This window comes from Globicephala melas, chromosome 1 (genome assembly GCF_963455315.2).
Source record: "Globicephala melas chromosome 1, mGloMel1.2, whole genome shotgun sequence".
In the NCBI taxonomy this organism is placed as follows: domain Eukaryota; kingdom Metazoa; phylum Chordata; class Mammalia; order Artiodactyla; family Delphinidae; genus Globicephala; species Globicephala melas.
The window spans coordinates 42,511,359-42,528,873 of NC_083314.1; the positions used below are offsets into that span (position 1 = coordinate 42,511,359).

At 39.5% G+C, this 17,515-nt stretch overlaps 1 protein-coding gene across 1 annotated transcript in view; it reads left to right on the forward strand.

The window, feature by feature from the left end:
• The first annotated feature begins 5,209 nt into the window (after positions 1-5,209).
• The window catches only part of CENPF (centromere protein F), a 57,849-nt gene continuing 45,543 nt past the window's right edge, over positions 5,210-17,515 (forward strand). Inside the window, exons 1-6 of the mRNA XM_030873009.2 lie at positions 5,210-5,371; positions 6,399-6,595; positions 12,193-12,314; positions 12,729-12,820; positions 15,278-15,569; positions 16,699-16,901. Of these exons, the coding sequence (XP_030728869.1) occupies positions 5,210-5,371; positions 6,399-6,595; positions 12,193-12,314; positions 12,729-12,820; positions 15,278-15,569; positions 16,699-16,901 (1,068 nt within the window). The remainder of the gene's footprint in view (positions 5,372-6,398; positions 6,596-12,192; positions 12,315-12,728; positions 12,821-15,277; positions 15,570-16,698; positions 16,902-17,515) is intronic.

Below are 17,515 nucleotides of genomic sequence, written 5' to 3' on the forward strand. Positions count from 1 at the left end.
CTGCCAGTGGTGACTCTTTCTAAAAGAAATCTCTAGAGCAGCTCTCATAACTCAAAAACTCTGGCCAGTGATCTACCCTTAGAAAGCCATCTCACTTCTGTGTCTAAGAGAAGACGTGTGTGCTCTGCGTCCGTCTCCTCACAGAGCTGTGCAAATAGACGTGAGCTAAGGGCATGTATTTTAATACATGATAATATTAATTGATAATAATATTGATAATTGTTCATTATCAACTTAATCACATCCTGCAAAACGCTGTTAAGTTCAGTTGACTTTTTCGGCTAGCCAGCATTTCTCTGTGGATGACACAGTCTGTAGACTCACATTCAGAGGCGACCTCTTTGACCCGAGTAGTGAAACCAGAAAGCCGTCCGGTCATGGCAGCTGCTCCGTCCATGCATATACTGACACAAAATGACCAATTCAGTGTTCCTGATATGTAATCATTCAAGGACTTGAATAATTCTGCAACTGTGGTGTTGGTTGGCAACAAAAGTGCGCATAACATATCCTCATGCACATCCTCCTGAAAAATATATCGCACAAAAACAAACACTGTTGCCTTGTTGTCAACATCGGTAGACTTGTCAACCTGGATTGCGTACCACGGTGACTCATTAATCCTCTCTAACAATTGTGCCTCAGTATCCTCTGCTATTTCATCAGTTCCTCTAGTTATGGTGCTAGCCAAAAACAAAGCTGGGGAAAAATAGAGGCAGGGGCAGGGAATCATAAAATTTAAGTCACAGAAATATCACTGAAGTTGCTACAATAGTCTCCATCACATAATTCCCTTGTCCAAGAAGTGAATGTATTTCTTTATTATTTATTATAGAATAGTGTAGCACAAAGCTTGGCTATACAGTGGTCGCTAATAGACATCTGCTTAGTAATGAATGAAAGAATAGTAACTGCAAATATCTCATTCAAACCTTGAGAATCCTCTATTACACGTTTTTCTAGTTCTGTTTTCCTTAGGCAGCTAATACATAGTCGAATAATTACCCTGGGAAGCAACATAGTTGGAATTGTTGTTGGCGTCAGAATTTGGTTCAAATCCCCAAACAGCCAGATACTAGACTGATAAGGAAGAGTGTCTCATAAAATTCTCTTCCCTTACCTGCTCCCTCCTCTCTCCTTGGGGCTTCAAGGAGACTGGCGAACAAGGCCTTTCTCCAGCTGGCAGTTTTACTTCCCAAGATAATTTTATTTTTAAGTTCTATGTGTAAAATTACTAGGGAGTTACTAGGGATGCAAAGATGAATTTAAAAAGATTTTAATCTACAGGATTTTCTGAGTCTGAAGGGGAGCCAGACGTAAACATAGATATCTATATGTATAACTATATTTATCTACCCATCTATTATAAGACATGGCAAAAATCCTAAAAGTATAAACCAAGCTCTAGGAAAGGCCTAGGAAATTATTATTTCTAAGGGGTGGGTGGGAATAGTGAAATTTTAAGAAGAAAGTGGCATTTGAATGGTGTACTGAAGGATGAGCAGAATTTCAGTGAAAGGTAAGGGGCTGCAGGAACGGTCTAATAAAAGATAAAGAGAGGGAGACAGAAAGATTGGAATCTATTGAGGAAGACAACAACATCAGAGATATATTAACTTAACAATTCATTGTTTTGCTCCTGCCTTTAAAGCTTATTTTTAGTTGAGAGAAATAAAACGGGTACATAAATACCCACAATACTAGTGAGCTTCATAGAAAAGGAGAGGTTGCATCCTGTTTCGACGATTTTTCTGGCTACAGTGTTCTCCCCTGGAATCCCGGCTAACAGATGTTCAGAATCACCTCTTTAGAATATGATCAATAGAGAACAGCAGTTAAGAGTGAGATCCTGCATGTTCTAGATTCAATTTCAAATGACTTAGCTTCTATGTGCTTCAGTTAACTTTTAAATAAAAATAAGAATATTTTCCTCAAAGAATTGTTAAGAATGACACGGGATGAAGAACACATGGCAGCACAGTACTTAGTATTTATGTCCTAAGTTATATATTTAATAAATAAGTAGATATGTGTGTACAGTATTGAGTTTTCACCAGACAGCACACTCCAGCGGGCTGTAGCCGATTGGCCTCACCCTCCTAATCAGTCTGCCCATTCCCTGGCTTTTGCGGAAAGAGCGGTTCATAACGCCTCCCAGCCTCAGCTAAAGCACGTGGACTCCGCCTCCCCACAACAACAAAACACCCTGTAGCACCAGCACCCGCCGCTCTGCTCCTGTGGCTTGATTTTTTTTTTTTTTTGGTGGCTTGATTTTTAAATCCATCCGAAAGGACCAATCAAAGGCGGCATTCCGAGTGCGCGGAAGAGGATTGGCTGACAGCTGATGACAGTGACCAATAGGCTTTGAGATGAGTTTGGTCTGGGCCGGAAGCGAGCGAATCGAAAACGGGTGGCGGTCGCGGGCAGTTTGAGTTGGAATCTGTGCTCCAGCCCGCGGCGGCTGTACTAGGGCCCGACTCTCTGAGTCGGGTTTTTCCCGACTCTGCCAGCAAGGTGAGCGTTCTGCTTGGGTCCCGGCTCTGGCGGCGAGAGTGAGGGAGCTGTTGGCCTTCTGCAGGGGGTTACTGGGCGGGGATGCCTGTGGAATCGCCCTCCTAGGCATTGAAGTTGCAGCGGGCCGCCGCCTCTTCCCTTCTGACGGAGCTGGGGAATCGGCCCCGGGCCAAGTTCTTTGTGGTGTCGGCCCCCCTCTGCTCCTGGTAAAAATGGGCTCGCACTAGTGTCCGGAGGCCCTGCTCGGTCACGGGCTTGCCCTTTGGAGGATCAATTTCCTCCTTTGTAAGGTAAAAGACTTGGGAGATCAGCAGGTATTTACTAGCAGCCTTCCGCGCCTATTTGAAATTTGGACACCGGTCCCTTGTTGCGTGGAGGAAATGCAGACTTTAGTTTTGAGGGTTTTGATCCGGGCAGCAGGTTGGTGTGCCTATTGTTAGTTGCGAGAGCATTTCTCTCACGCCTTCCACGTTCATTTGGCTGCGCCTGTGTTCCTGGCTCCGCTATGGGATGAGGACTCAGAAATAAATGACTTTGAGCCTGGTCTAGACGAGCAGGCAGAGTTTTCATTCACAGGCTCCGCGGTGGCACTTTAGGCGGGAACTTGGGTTTCTTGGTGGAGATGGGGAATTCTGATAAAGGGAAAGCGCAAAACGGGCCTGCCGTGCCGGGGGTGGGCGAGTCACAAGGTCACAAAAGAGCTTCCTCGGGCACTTTCTGGGGTTGAGTGATTCGGGCATGGAGAGTGTCCTCCCCACGGTTAAGACAGAAACAGCATTTTCTGGAAGGAGGATAGTCCTGCAGATCTTTTTTGCAGGAACCTCGATATCCAGGGCTTTTCTACATCACCCACCCCTGCCCCCCACTTCCATCCCTTTGCCCCTCACATCTTTGAGGATTGCATTTTTTGTCCTTTTCTCCCAGTGGCTCCATAGAGATTGTTGAATGGTTGATGCCTTAATCTGTCAAAGTTCCCTCTAATCAAAATTAGCTTGGGTCTGGTGATTGCTGTAACCATTTATTTGTTGCTGTGTCTTAGACTTTGGAAATGGAAAAGCATTTAACTTGCCAGTCTTCCTTCTGTTTATTTCCATCATCTCTATCATCTTTTTAAATTGCTCCTTTTAATATTTTGTTCGCTGTGGTGTACGGATGTCATGATTTCAGTAGCTGGCAGAATTGTTTAGGAGTTGTAGTTGTGTGCCTCTGAGGTATGCTATACCCACCCGTGAACCCCTGAATGAGCAAGCTAGTTTGGAATAGAAGGAGTAGCCTGTTGGGGCAGTGTAAATTGTCCTTTGTTGGTGGAGTGGCATGAGACTCCTTTAAGTAGTTTTTGGGTAAATGGGAATGGAGTTTAAGATGTTGTGTTCAAAGAACTAAAAGGGTGGGGTGGGAGGTGAGAATGGCAGAGAAAACAGCTCTCCAAGGCTTGATACTAAAGTATGTGTTTTCCGAGACCCTTCCTTCTCTTTTAATATTTGGAAAAAGTTTTATTATACTTAGTACTTTCATCAACTATTTATTAATCTGATAAAAAATGTCATTGATAAAGTCGACTGAAACAAAACGCTAAAAATGGTTGTGGACTTCATTTAGTAAAAAACAGATTCTCATCCTGTTGCTAAAGGAAGTGGAAAATGAATGCTTTTTCTTTCATTTGAGTTCTAAAGGCTAATGAATAAAGAATAATTGCCATACTTGTCTCCCAGCTGATTTAAATTTTCTAAGATATGCCTGAGAAAGAGGTAGGCCATTTCTATCTTGGCGCCACAGGCATCAGTATACAAATGAAAAAGCGTTTTCAGTGACTAATACAATCGCTAATATGTATGGAAAGCTTACCAGGAGATACTGTTCTAAAGCTTTAGGGAACCACCACCATTATTATTCCCATTTTACAAATGAGGAAACCAAGGCACAGAGGTGTTAAATAACATGCCCAAGGTCACGCATCTTGTAGGTTGCTGAGCAGGGATTTGAATCACTAAGGCTATATACCTGATTCATGGTCAGGGTCTGTCTGGAGAATGACTTTACTGCATTTTGCAGTGATTCTAGTGCTAGTATGGCATTCACCCTTTGTTCGTGCATGCATTGACTCAACAAATGATAACCTCTTGGGAGGAAAAGGAGGTACCTGTGCCATGAGAGACTTTGATGGGGAGATATGACCAGATTATGATGGTTGTCCTCAGGGAAGGCTTCCTGGAGGAAGAGGGACAGAGTATGAGTGGGAATTAATGACATGAAGAGAGGAAAGAAGAGCATTTGCAAAGTAACTTATCATGCATTTTATTTGTCCTGTAAGACCTATTTCACCAGAAACCTTATAGCAAAATATTCATGTCTTGTACAATGAAAACAAACTGAGTGGTAGAAAGCAGGTAGCCATATAAGAGTCAAAAATGAGATATAAGAAAACCAGAAAGCAAGGGGAAGCCAAACAAGCATACTGTGTACTATTGACACTTCACAGTCAGTTATTAGTAGTCACCTTGCAGAGGGTGGAGAAGATGGATGTTATACTTTGTTATCTTTTGAAACATGAAGTTTTGAAACTTGATTCTTAGAGGTGGTTATGTAGATTAGTTAGTCTCTGAGACAGTAAGTTTCTTTTTACTATAGTAAGACCAACAGGTTGTTTATTCTTTTCAGTTTATTTATAAATGTTTGACTAATAAAGGAGAGCAAAATGAGCTGGGCTTTGGAAGAATGGAAGGAAGGCCTGCCTACAAGAGCTCTTCAGAAAATTCAAGAGCTTGAAGGACAGCTCGACAAACTGAAGAAAGAAAGGCAGCAAAGGCAGTTTCAACTTGAAACTCTGGAGGCTGCGTTGCAGAAGCAAAAACAGAAGGTATCACTGAAATGCTGGTATTTAAAACTGTTCTCTCATTATTTGGATGAATGGTTTTGTCTTGGTCTTTTCAATTTAGAGAAAAATGATTTTGCCATCTTCAGGTGGTAATCCCCCCTCCTCTCCTTTATTGAATCTTTTTTTTTTTTTTGGCCACACCACGTGGCATGTGGGATCTTAGTTCACCGACCAGGGATGGGACCGCGCCCCCTGCAGTGGAAGCTCAAGCTGAGTCTTAACCGCTGGACCACAGGGGAAGTCCCCTCCCCTCTTGAGTCATTTTTATTTTAATTACCTCATTTTCTCCGTTCTTTGTTTTCATTTCTGCTTACCTGCTAATGTGTAGGGCTGCTGAGTTCCATTTTCACTTCTGTTTAGGACCAAGAATTGGGCATTGCTTTTGCATTCTGCACTAAAATGGCCGAAAATCTCTGGCTCCGAATCTGGGATCAATATTAGAGCACTTTGCAGTCCAAATAGATATCACTATTTGGATATCTATTTAAAGTCCACTATTTGGACTTTCTGAGAGTGAGCTTTTCACCTTGGTATTCCCACCTCTCTCCAGGACTAGTAAATGGAAACTTAAATAGTACTTCTTTCGTATCTTTGCATTAGCCAACCCATAGTAATACAACTACTGCTCCTAAAATGTTTTTGCTAGTGGGAGAATTTTTCAGTTTCTTACAGTAACTGGCTTTAGCAGCTGAACTTGAAAATGAATAGCTAAGGGAGGGTTTATAAGATTTATTTTTGATTTTTTAATTCTTGAAAGCCTATTAAAGCCTCTCTTTCTAGGATGGGTTTGTGTAGCCCTAACCAAGGACTGTAATACATGACTTTGCAAAACTTTTCTATCAATAGGCTTCAAAGTGAGATCATCTAAAATTTCGGTGTACATCAAGCACTGACTTCTGTATTTTTTCAACCATATCTCAGAAAATTAGTCATCAGTGTTAGATTAACAGATACTATTTGGTAAATTCATGAGTAAGAGACCTAGTTCCTTTTGAATAATCTGCATTAGGTTGAGAATGAAAAAGCTGAGGGTGCAAACCTGAAAAGGGAGAACCAAAGCTTGATGGAAATATGTGAAAATCTGGAGAAGACTAAGCAGAAGATTTCTCACGAACTTCAAGTCAAGGAGTCACAAGTGAATTTCCAAGAAGGACAACTGAACACAAGCAAAAAGCAAATAGAAAAACTGGAACAGGAACTTAAAAGGTAACTTTTTTGGGAATTGTATTTATTATAGATGTCTTTGTATATATTCATCAGATGCAGCTATCTTTTCCTTTTATGGTGTAATTATTACACATTGACATTTTTTTCTTTCCAGTGGAATGAACAATGATTTGAGGAAGATTAATTCTTTTCTTATATGCTTCAGTCCTATTGTTGCATGGCTCAGTACTATATAAATTCATTAAATGGTTGCTAGCTTATTCATTTACTTATTCAGTATATGTTTATTAAGCTGCTTCATGTGCCAGGCACTGTGTTTGTTACTAGGGAATGCAATAATAAATAATACCAAAACTATCAACAGTGGTTACTGAAAAAATGGAGGGAAGTTAAAGCATGGCTTATATTGATGGCTTCTGTTTTCTCTGTGTGGAAAAGCTGTTGTAGAGAATCAGAGAACTAGGGAACTTCAAAAGGACTGAGGAGCACTGAGGGCTCAGTTGAGATTGGAGGCCAGGAATTTATAGTGGGACCAATCTATAGCGTTTAATGAGTTTTTTTTTTTTCCTTTCTTTAGCATATAAATGCTGAGAAGGTATACAGGAGGATCGATTTAGGGTTTTTGGGCGAGGGTGATGGGATAGAAGACAGTGGAATAATTGAGGATATTGGAAGAGAGTGATTGAAGTTGGGTGCCATGGAATCTCAGCTGGAGAGGAGGGAAGTGAAGTCTAGAAGACTTTCCTACTGAGGTCCCCATCCAAGAGACCCATCTTCCATCTTAAGTATTACATAATCAATTCACCAATATCAATTCCATATTTAGGCAATAGAAAAAAGGTGCTTATTACTACTTTTCCATTAAAAAAAAAATCCCCCAAACAACTAGAGGCATTATTCAAAATAAATTTAATGGGACTTGAGCACTGCTGGCTTATAAATGGAATCTTCTTGTTCTAGTAGTGGAATTTTGTCAAAATAACAAGGAGTGATAAACACTAAAAGCAAAAAAGACTTTAGCAAATTGCCCTATTGTTAATTCCATGAATATACACCCAAAAATTTTAAGAAAAAATTTTGTTTTGAAATAACTTTAGACTTCCAGAAACAGTTGTTAACATCTTACATAACCAGAGTACAATGACCAAATCAGAAATAAACATTAATTCAATACTATTAACTAAACTACAGACTTTATTGGAATTTCACTCATTTTTCCAGTAATGGCCTTTTTGTGTTCCAGGATCTGATCCAGGATTCCACACTGCATTTAGTTGATGTTTTCTTACTTTTTTTTTTTTTAGTATTTATTTGGCTGCGCTGGGTCTTAGTTACTTTTTTTTCTAAGCTCTGATGGTTTCTTGTCTTTTGTGACCTTGACATTTTTAAAGAGCACTAGTCTCCTTTATTGTAGAATAGTCCTCAATTTGGGTTCGTCTGCTGTTTTTCAACAATGGCAGAATTGACATTTTGGACTGGATTATTCTTTGTTGTGGAAGGCTGCCCTGTAGGCTGCATTGTAGGATACTTAGAATTCCTGGCCTCTACCCACTAGATGCCAGTAGCACTTACACCACCTCCAAATTTTGACAGTCAAAAATGTTGCCAGGCGTTGCCAAATGTCCTTTGGGAGGGCAAATTCATCCCGGATGGAGAATCACTGGGTCAGATTGAGGTTATGAATTTTTGGTAAGAATACCACGGAGGTAGTGACACACCTTTATAGTGACGTGTATAGTAGTGACGTGCATCATATCAGAGTGTACATGATTTAATTTGACTTTTAAACCGATCGCTTGTTAGGGTGTTTATCTGGGTTTCTGCATTATAAAGTTACTGTTTTTCCATTTGTAATTAATAAATATTTTGATGCCAGGAATTTTTTTTCCTGGCATAGCTGCAATAATCTTAATTCTATCTACAAAGGAAACATACTTTTGAAAGTTAAAACGTTTAAAAATTACAGTTTGCCCTCCATATCCATGAGTTCTGCATCCACAGATTCAACCAACCAAGGGTCAAAAATATTTGAAAAAAATTCCAGAGAGTTCCAAAAGCAAAACTTAAGTTTGCTGCGTGCAGGCAACTATTTACATAGCATATACATCGTATTAGGTATTATAAGTAACCTAGAGATGATTTAAAGTATACAGGAGGACATACATAGGTTATACGTAAATACTACCTATGTGATTTTATATGAGAGTTGAGCATTTGCACATTTTAGTATTCAAGGGGGTCCTAGAACCAATCTTCTGCAGGTAGATTGTTAGGGACAACTATATGCTTGTCTTTTGGTGAAGCTGATAATTTAAGTGCACAGAAATCTTTTTCTAATTTTGTTTCCTATCCGTGTGGGAAGGTGGCTATCTATAATTTGCCATGTTAGAATGATAAATAAATTTCTGTCTTGTTGAGTTCTTTGTTTTCCTAAACTCTATCCTGGTCTGTGTTCATCACTATTCCTAGCACCTGGCAATTGTAGGTCCTCAAATATTTGTTGAATGAATGAATGAAAGAGAGGCATTTGTTTTGGAAAGCAGGTGCTCGGGAAGTAGGAAGCTCACTTCAGTATGCTAGAATAATCATTTCTTTGAAAAGAACATTTTGGCTGCCAATATTAGAAATATTGGTTTTAATAATTTACTTTATTAATTGGTTTTAATAATTTAATTTAGACAGAAATGTTAGTATTTTTTAACATTTGAGAAAAAATGCTTTTGTATACATTTCCCTATTTCATTGAAAAGTGCCATTTGGTAGCAGTGCCTGCAGATATAGTTCATGGTTGTATCTGACATGTAGCAATGGTTAAATGTTAGCATTAATATTATCAGTTGTTAGTTATTATCGTCATCATGGGATTAGGATACCCTCATAGCACATTTAGTTTAAAAATATTTTTATTATCTATGATGTTGATAGATATAGATGTTTATAAAAGTTTACAAACTGTATAGACTTTAGACTATAAAAACTATTGAGTATACTCTTCTATAGTATAAAAATTGTTAAGGGTATAAGACCTATAGATTACAATAACTATTGAGTATAGTTTTAATTATTTAATTTTTGGGGCAGTATTGGGTCTTTGTTGCGGTGCGCAGGCTTCTCATTATCATGGCTTCTTTTTGCAGAGCACGAGCTCTAGGCACGCAGGCTTCAGTAGTTGTGGCACGTGGGCTTCAGTAGTTGTGGCTCGCAGGCTCTAAAGCACAGGCTCAGTAGTTGTGGCACACGGGCTTAGTTGCTCCACAACGTGTATGATCTTCCCGGGCCAGGGCTCGAACCCGTGTCCCCTGTATTGGCAGGCGGATTCTTAACCACTGCACCACCAGGGAAGCCCCGAGTGTAGTTTAAAATTTTTCACTGGTAACCTTCAGGTACAGGGCAGGAACTTATTTTTTCCATCAATGGCCACCGATTTCAGGTACATCTTGAACGAGTTAGGTTGAACATTTGAAATGTTGGTCAAAAACTGGTGAATAATAGACACAGAACACAGACTGGTTGTTGTCAGGGACTGGGGGAAGATGGCACTGGGGAGAAATTCCTTAATGGTTAAAGAGCTTTACTATGGAATGATAGAAATGGCTTTTAAGTAGATAGAGATGGTAGTTGTACAACACTGTGAGTGTAATTAATGCCACTGCATTGTTCACTTAATCTGGTTAATTTTATGTTACGTGAATTTCACCTCAATAAATTATTTTTTAAAACAAGACAAAAAATGAACAAACAAAAACAAACAAATAAAAACTGGTGAATATTAGCAATCTCATATAGTTAAATTAGACCTAGGAGAAAACAGCTTAATTTTATGTTTTTTTGTTTTGTTTTGGTGGTGTGGTGATTTGTGTTTTTTCTCTCCCTAGGAGACAGGAGATACAAAGGTTTATAAAAATAATAGGGTATACTTTTATTTAATAGTTAAAATTAATAAACTTTTTTTTTTTTTTTTTACTGAAAAGATGTGAATTTGAGAGGGCAAAGAAACATCAGTTTTGCAAAGTTCTTCAAAATTCATCTCTGGAGTTTTACCAACCTTTTTACACCTTTGGAAGTCTATAGACCTGCAGTGTCCAATATGGTAGCCACTGGTTACATGTGGCTGTTGAACACTTGAAATGTGGCTAGTGTCAATTGAGTTGTGCTGGAAGGACACAACCCAGTCCAAATTCTGAAGATTTAGTACAAAAACATGTAAAATATCTTATTAATGATTTTTGTAATGATTATAAGTTGAAATTACAATATGGAAAATATTGAGTTAAATATTAAGATTAAATTCATTTATTTCTTGTTACTTTTTTCATGCTAATACAACATTTCTGTTGGAGGACTCTTACCTGTTATAAATTCGAATGTGACAATTTGATTTGCTGAGCAGCCATTTTCAGCTCATACATTGCTTCTTCCTTCCCGGATTGAATTTGGAGCAGGCAGAGCTAGGGCACTGAGGCACTTTCTTCACTACTTTCTTCACTCCCTGCTTTGAGTAATGTGTCCTTGGCAAAGAGAATGGTGCACATCATTAGCCATTCTACTAGGGTATTCATTTTATTTCTTGTGTTAAGTTAAACTCAGAGACATTGGAGACTTGCAGGAATTGAGTCCTCTCTTAGGTTTGCTTCTGAAGGGTGTTACAACTGAAATGGTAGGGATACTCTGTACACATATACAATACAGTCGGCCCTCGTATCCACAGGTTCTGCACCCACAGATATGGAGGGCTGAGTGTACGACTGCTGTTTTATATAAGGGACTTGAGCATCCCTGGATTTTGTTATCTGCAGGTGTCCTGGGACCAACAACCCACAGATCCCAAGGACGACTGTATATAGCTCACTTTCTCCAGTTCTTTGGATCTGTTTCCTGCCAGTATCTTTTCTAGATGCATTACGTTAACTTGATTTTTAAAATGTGTTTTAAAAATATCACAAAAGACGTGATATGTATATCAAATCCGTTTGTTTTTGGTTTTTTTGCGGTACGCGGGCCTCTCAGTGTTGTGGCCTCTCCCGTTGCGGAGCACAGGCTCCGGATGCGCAGGCTCAGCGGCCATGGCTCACGGGCCCAGCCGCTTTGCAGCATGTGGGATCTTCCCAGACTGGGGCATGAACCCGTGTCCCCTGCATCGGCAGGTGGACTCTCAACCATTGCGCCACCAGGGAAGCCCCAAATCTCTGTTTTTATAATGACAATATTATAAGTAATGCCATCCGGTTTTATGATTTGAGCCCGTGCTCCAATTTCCTCCTGTGTTTCTGAAATTCTGGTATTTTGTAGCACTGTGTCTTTCTTTGGCCTAGAATATAAAATTTCATTGGAATGTGTCCCAACCCTCTCAACTCTTCTTTGCTACTGTGGTGGTTATTACAGATCTTCATTATCGTCTTTATCACGTTGTAATTACTGGTCTATAGTTCTGTTTTCCTAACTAGACTGAGTTCCTTTGAAGACAAAGGACTGTCTCATAAATTAGTTCTTATTAAACGTCTGTTGGATAAATGAAGTGGTAAGAATTCTTAGAGGGTTGGGTTTTTTGTAAGTTTATCGCTTTCTGAGAACGTATGGTGTTGGTATTCTACAGCTGTTGCTCTGATTTGCCATCCTCTCGGGTCCTTTTCTCATAGGTGTAAATCTGAACTTGAAAGAAGCCAACAAGCTGCACAGTCTGCAGATGTCTCTATGAGTCCATGCACTACACCACAAAAAATTTTTGCAACTCCACTCACACCAAGCCAGTATTATAGCGGTAAGGATATTTTCCCTTTGTATAAATAGCTCTTTTATTGAGATTTTAATTCTGCCAAAGAAATGAATTCATTCAACTTTGAATTCAACTTCTAATTTTAGCATTAAAAAAAAAGCAGCCATTAGTTACATATACATTTGTGTATCTGTTGAACTATGTTGAGCCATCAGTAAGCCTTTAAACTTTTCACTTTATCCTATGGTATTTTAAAACATAATTCAGTTTTGGAATATTTAAAACACCTATGTTTCCATGTATTTTGATATTTGAGTAATTTGATCAGTATCCATTGCCTTAACCAAAATATTCTTTCTATCTGATGTACTAAGATACTCATTTCTAGGCGATCTATCATAATGATTCTTTGCAAAATCAGTGATCGAAGTAAAACTGTATCTCAATGTCTGTGTTTAGGTTCCAAATATGAAGATCTAAAAGAAAAATATAATAAAGAAGTTGAAGAACGAAAAAGATTAGAGGCAGAGGTGAAAGCCTTGCAGGCAAAGGTAAATTAATTATGGGCCTTTTAATAGAGTATGCAGTTGAAGAAGTACTTTGATATAGGATGCAACAAGGATAGAGAAAAATCTGCTTCACATAGGGCTGGCACATTTTTATTACACTGAGAAAATAAAGTTCCTGGCTCATTGGTTATGGTATTTTTAAATTTTAAAATAGGTAAGAGTAGAGTAAAATAGATTGGGGAGATGACTTTATCCCTAAATATTAAATGTTCACCAAATTCCATGGAAACTGTGGTCATGTAATTATTTCTCTGTTAAGATCTAATGATAAAGAAGAAGTTTCAAGAGGGTGGGACCAGAGTCATAACTGACACTCACTAGCTTTGGAACCTGGAGGCGATTGCTTCCTGTTCAGGCCTTCTGATGGAATGTGGTGATTGCTACCAGGGACGTGAGGTTTGGGGGTCATTATTAATGAACTGTTTATTTCAGGTGAGAATGTTATCAACGTAATCTCCCCAGTTCTTTTAACTAAGTTGCTGACAAGTGTTTTAAATTACATTTTGATAGGGGTAAAAAAAGCAGAGAGAGGTGGGTGAAAAGATTTGTTTAACATCAATAAAATAAACAAAATGCGTATTTTGGAAACCCCAGCTTTTAGTTTCAGGACTGACCCAGAAAATACCTGGTGTCTATAGAATATACCTTTCCCATTTCTGTGCACGATGTTATTTATTTATTTTATTATTTTTTTTTGCGGTACACTGGCCTCTCACTGTTGTGGCCTCTCCCGTTGCGGAGCATAGGCTCCGGACGCGCAGGCTCAGCGTCCATGGCTCACGGGCCCAACCGCTCCGCGGCATGTGGGATCTTCCCGGACCGGGGCACGAACCCGTGTCCCCTGCATCGGCAGGCGGACTCTCAACCACTGCGCCGCCAGGGAAGCCCGCTGTTATTTGTTTTTTAAAAAATTCCAGTTTGGCACTTAATGGCACAATTCTAAACATATGAACTTGGTGAGATGGCACAACTTAGCAAACAGTTTAAGGCTGAATTTATATGTAGATGCCTTAAATACTGAGGATCAAAAAAATACCTGTTAGAGCTTTAACAATTTAAATTCTTTTTACGTCTTTAACCCTTGTTTTGAGATCACCAGGGTTTTGATATGTAGCAAAGGCATTGCTTACAAGATGAATAAAATTAAACAATAATTCTCTGGTCTGACTTGGAAATACGTGCTTTGTTATCCAGTTCAGTCATTGGTATCAATTCTGGCCCTGACATCTGTTCCCAGAGTTATTTTGTGGAGGACTATGCGTCTCCAGAAGCCTTAAACCTTTCCCTGTGGCAAGAAAAGCCCTTGCTATCAAAAATTTAACTTGGGCTTCCCTGGTGGCGCAGTGGTTGGGAGTCCGCCTGCCGATGCAGGGGACACGGGTTCGTGCCCCGGTGCAGGAAGATCCCACATGCCGCGGAGCGGCTGGGCCGGTGAGCCATGGCCGGTGAGCCTGTGCGTCCGGAGCCTGTGCTCCGCAACGGGAGAGGCCACAACAGTGAGAGGCCCGCGTACCAACAACAAACAAACAAACAAAATTAACTCAGCTTCTATAGCCACACCTTGATAGTTTTCAGAATGCAGGCAGAGAGAAGAACAAAAAGAAGAATTCAAAACAGCAGAAAATCCACAAATGTGTATTATATGATACAAAATACCTCATACGACATTTTTGGGGGGAGAGTGTTATGGTGGAATGTGAGATTCTTGAAAGAGTTCTTTAGGTTAGTATTGAATTTTGAGTCTCAGTGTGCAAAGCTACAGGGGGAGGTGACCAAGGAGGGGCAAAGTAAAATCAAATTTCAGAATTCAAAATGGCAGTGAGTACTCACATGTGTTTTTATGAAGTATATGAGGGATGCAGAATAAATACAAAAACTGAGCCCATTTAAAATAGATTGGGCCTCAGATGGTACTGATTTCACCCTTCAGTGCCAAGTCTGACCATTAGAACATTTCCTCACTGGTTATTGGGACCCAGTGGTCCCCTTGACTTGATGAATGTTCTTTCTTGGTACACAGTGGAAGTGTTACTACCTTCTTGGCATGGCTTTATGTTCTATTTGAAAATAAGTACATAATCTTTTTTTTTTTATTGCAGTATTGCTGATTTCCAATGTTGTATTAGTTTCAGGTATATATAGCAAGGTGATTCAGTTATATACATTATATATACATATATACTTTTTCATATTCTTTTCCATTATAATTTATTGCAAAACATTGAATGTAGTCCCCTGTGTGTAAGACCTTGTTGTTTATCTATATTATATGTAGTAGTTTGTATCTGCTAATCCCAAACGCCTCATTTACCCGCCCTCCCACCCCCGCTGCTTTCCCCTTTGGTAACCATAAGTTTGCTTTTTTATGTCTATGAGTCTACTACATAGTCTTAAATATTTTGACTTCTAAAGGGCTCTAAAGAGTTTCTGTTTTTACAGAAAGCAAGCCAGGCTACTCCCCAAAGCACCATGAACCACCGGGACATTGCCCGACATCAGGCTTCATCATCTGTGTTCTCATGGCAACAAGAAAAGACCCCAAGTCGTCTTTCATCCAGTGCTCTAAAAACTCCAATTAGGAGGGATTTCTCTGCATCTAGTTTTTCTGGGGAACAAGAAGTGACTCTGAGTAGATCAACTTTGCAAATAGGGAATAGAGATGCTAATAGCAGTTTCTGTGATAATTCTAGCAATTCTCATCTTTTGGATCAATTCAAAGCCCAGAATCAAGGTAACTTCTTGAGCTAAATTAAATTTTCCTGAGATAATTTTAGAAGTCTAGAAATTTCTAGACATTTTTAGCCCTAGAAAGTGCTCATGTGTTTTGTTAGACCCATCAGTGATCAACATCCCAGCCTGGTGATGTGAAATACTGTCTTTGGGATAATGAGAAAAGATATCACCATTTGGAAAGGTACCTTTATTTGTACTATAAAGCTGGTGCCATGAAGACTTGAAAAGTAGGGTGAGTGGCTTTGACTTTCCAGAGCGGGGCAAGTAGGTGGGTTACAGTTGACACTCCCCACAGCTCTCCCCTGGCTCCTTTTGTGGCCCATGAAACAAGCCAGTTTTGGCCAGAGGTGTGGCATGTGTCTGTAGGAGAGCTTTGCTGTGTGCTGCCAGGTTGTGTGTATGGGAGAAACCTGTAACCTTGGCTGCTGCACCACGCTGCTGCTGACAGCCAAGGGTGCCAGGTGGTGTTCTGGAATCTAGTCTGCAGACTGTGATAATTTCCAGTGCTATGGTAGATTGAAAATCACCATCTGTGTGCACTGGTGAGACCTGTCCCATGGCCAGTGCCATTGGAACCAATATTGTGTATATGTGGGGAAAAAAATGAAAAAAAACATTGTTGTTAATTTTGGCAATAGAGGAGGTTCACACTGTCTTGCTCTTTACTGGAGGACAAGCTACTAGAGAATGTGGGAGGGTGAATTTTTCACTGCTTAGCACTCATTTGCATTGATATGGGTATAAAAAATATATTAGGTTGTGGGTGTATGAAACCAAGTGGTAATTTTAGTGCAGGCTGTTATATGTGGTACACTTTTTGCAGTCTCGATAAGATACTATTCACGATTTTAGAAAAACATTTCTGCCCCCCCAAGTTTCTCTGTGAAAACTTACGAAAATTTGTTTCTCCTGCTTTCTGTAGGGTTTTTGAATACAAATAACAATAAAGACTAAACATTGAAATTAAATCCAATTAAAGTAGCTTCTTTGTTTAATGTGAATTGATTTATGTTTGACTCACCAAAGATTTCAGAGCAGAGTAACGTTGATACATTCTGAGTTTAGTTGTAAATGTCTTTGTGAAAAATATATGTTAATTGAAGTGTGGGTTTTGTTTGTGATTTAAGAGCTAAGGAGCAAGATTAGTGAGTTGGAACTACGTCTGCAAGGACAAGAAAGAGAAATGAAAGGCCAAGTGAACAAGCTTCAAGAACTCCAACTCCAAGTGGAGAAAGCAAAAGTGGAATTAAACGAAAAAGAGAAAGTTTTGAACAAAAGCAGGGATGAACTGGTGAGAACAACTGCACAGTATGACCAGGCATCAACCAAGGTACTTGACTTTTCATGAGTTATTGATAAATCTCCATTTTTTTCATATCATTCTTTGGAAAGAGTACTCTGCACTTAGACTTGTGAAATAAATATTAGTAATGAACCTTATTATATACTAGGCGGTATTGATGCAGTTGAACAGTAAGTTCTTTTAGAGTTGGGTAGATCTGGGGTCAAATCCGGACTGCACATTTTCCCAGCCAAGGGACCTGGGCAAGTCACTGATCTCTTTTATATCTCAGAGGGTGGTGAAGAATAAAGATTATGTATGTACAGTGCCTGGCAGGTGCCTAATATATAAAAGAGGCACTTAAAGTCATGGAGCTTTAAAAGAGGTTTAGGACATACGATAGAATTGAATAGACCTACTCCTGGGATCCAGTGTATACACTCCTACCATTTAATCTAAGGCTCTAATTAAGGCCAAGCTTCATAGCCCGTTATTTGGGGGTTGTCTTTGTTGTTGTTGCTTTGCCCCCAACCTACCTCTCTAGTCTTTTCTTCTCTTTTTTCTATTATTCATTCATTCACTGACTCATTTGACAAATATTTATTGACCATCTACTGTATGTCAGCCACTGTTCTAGACCTGGGGATGCAGCAGTGAGTAAA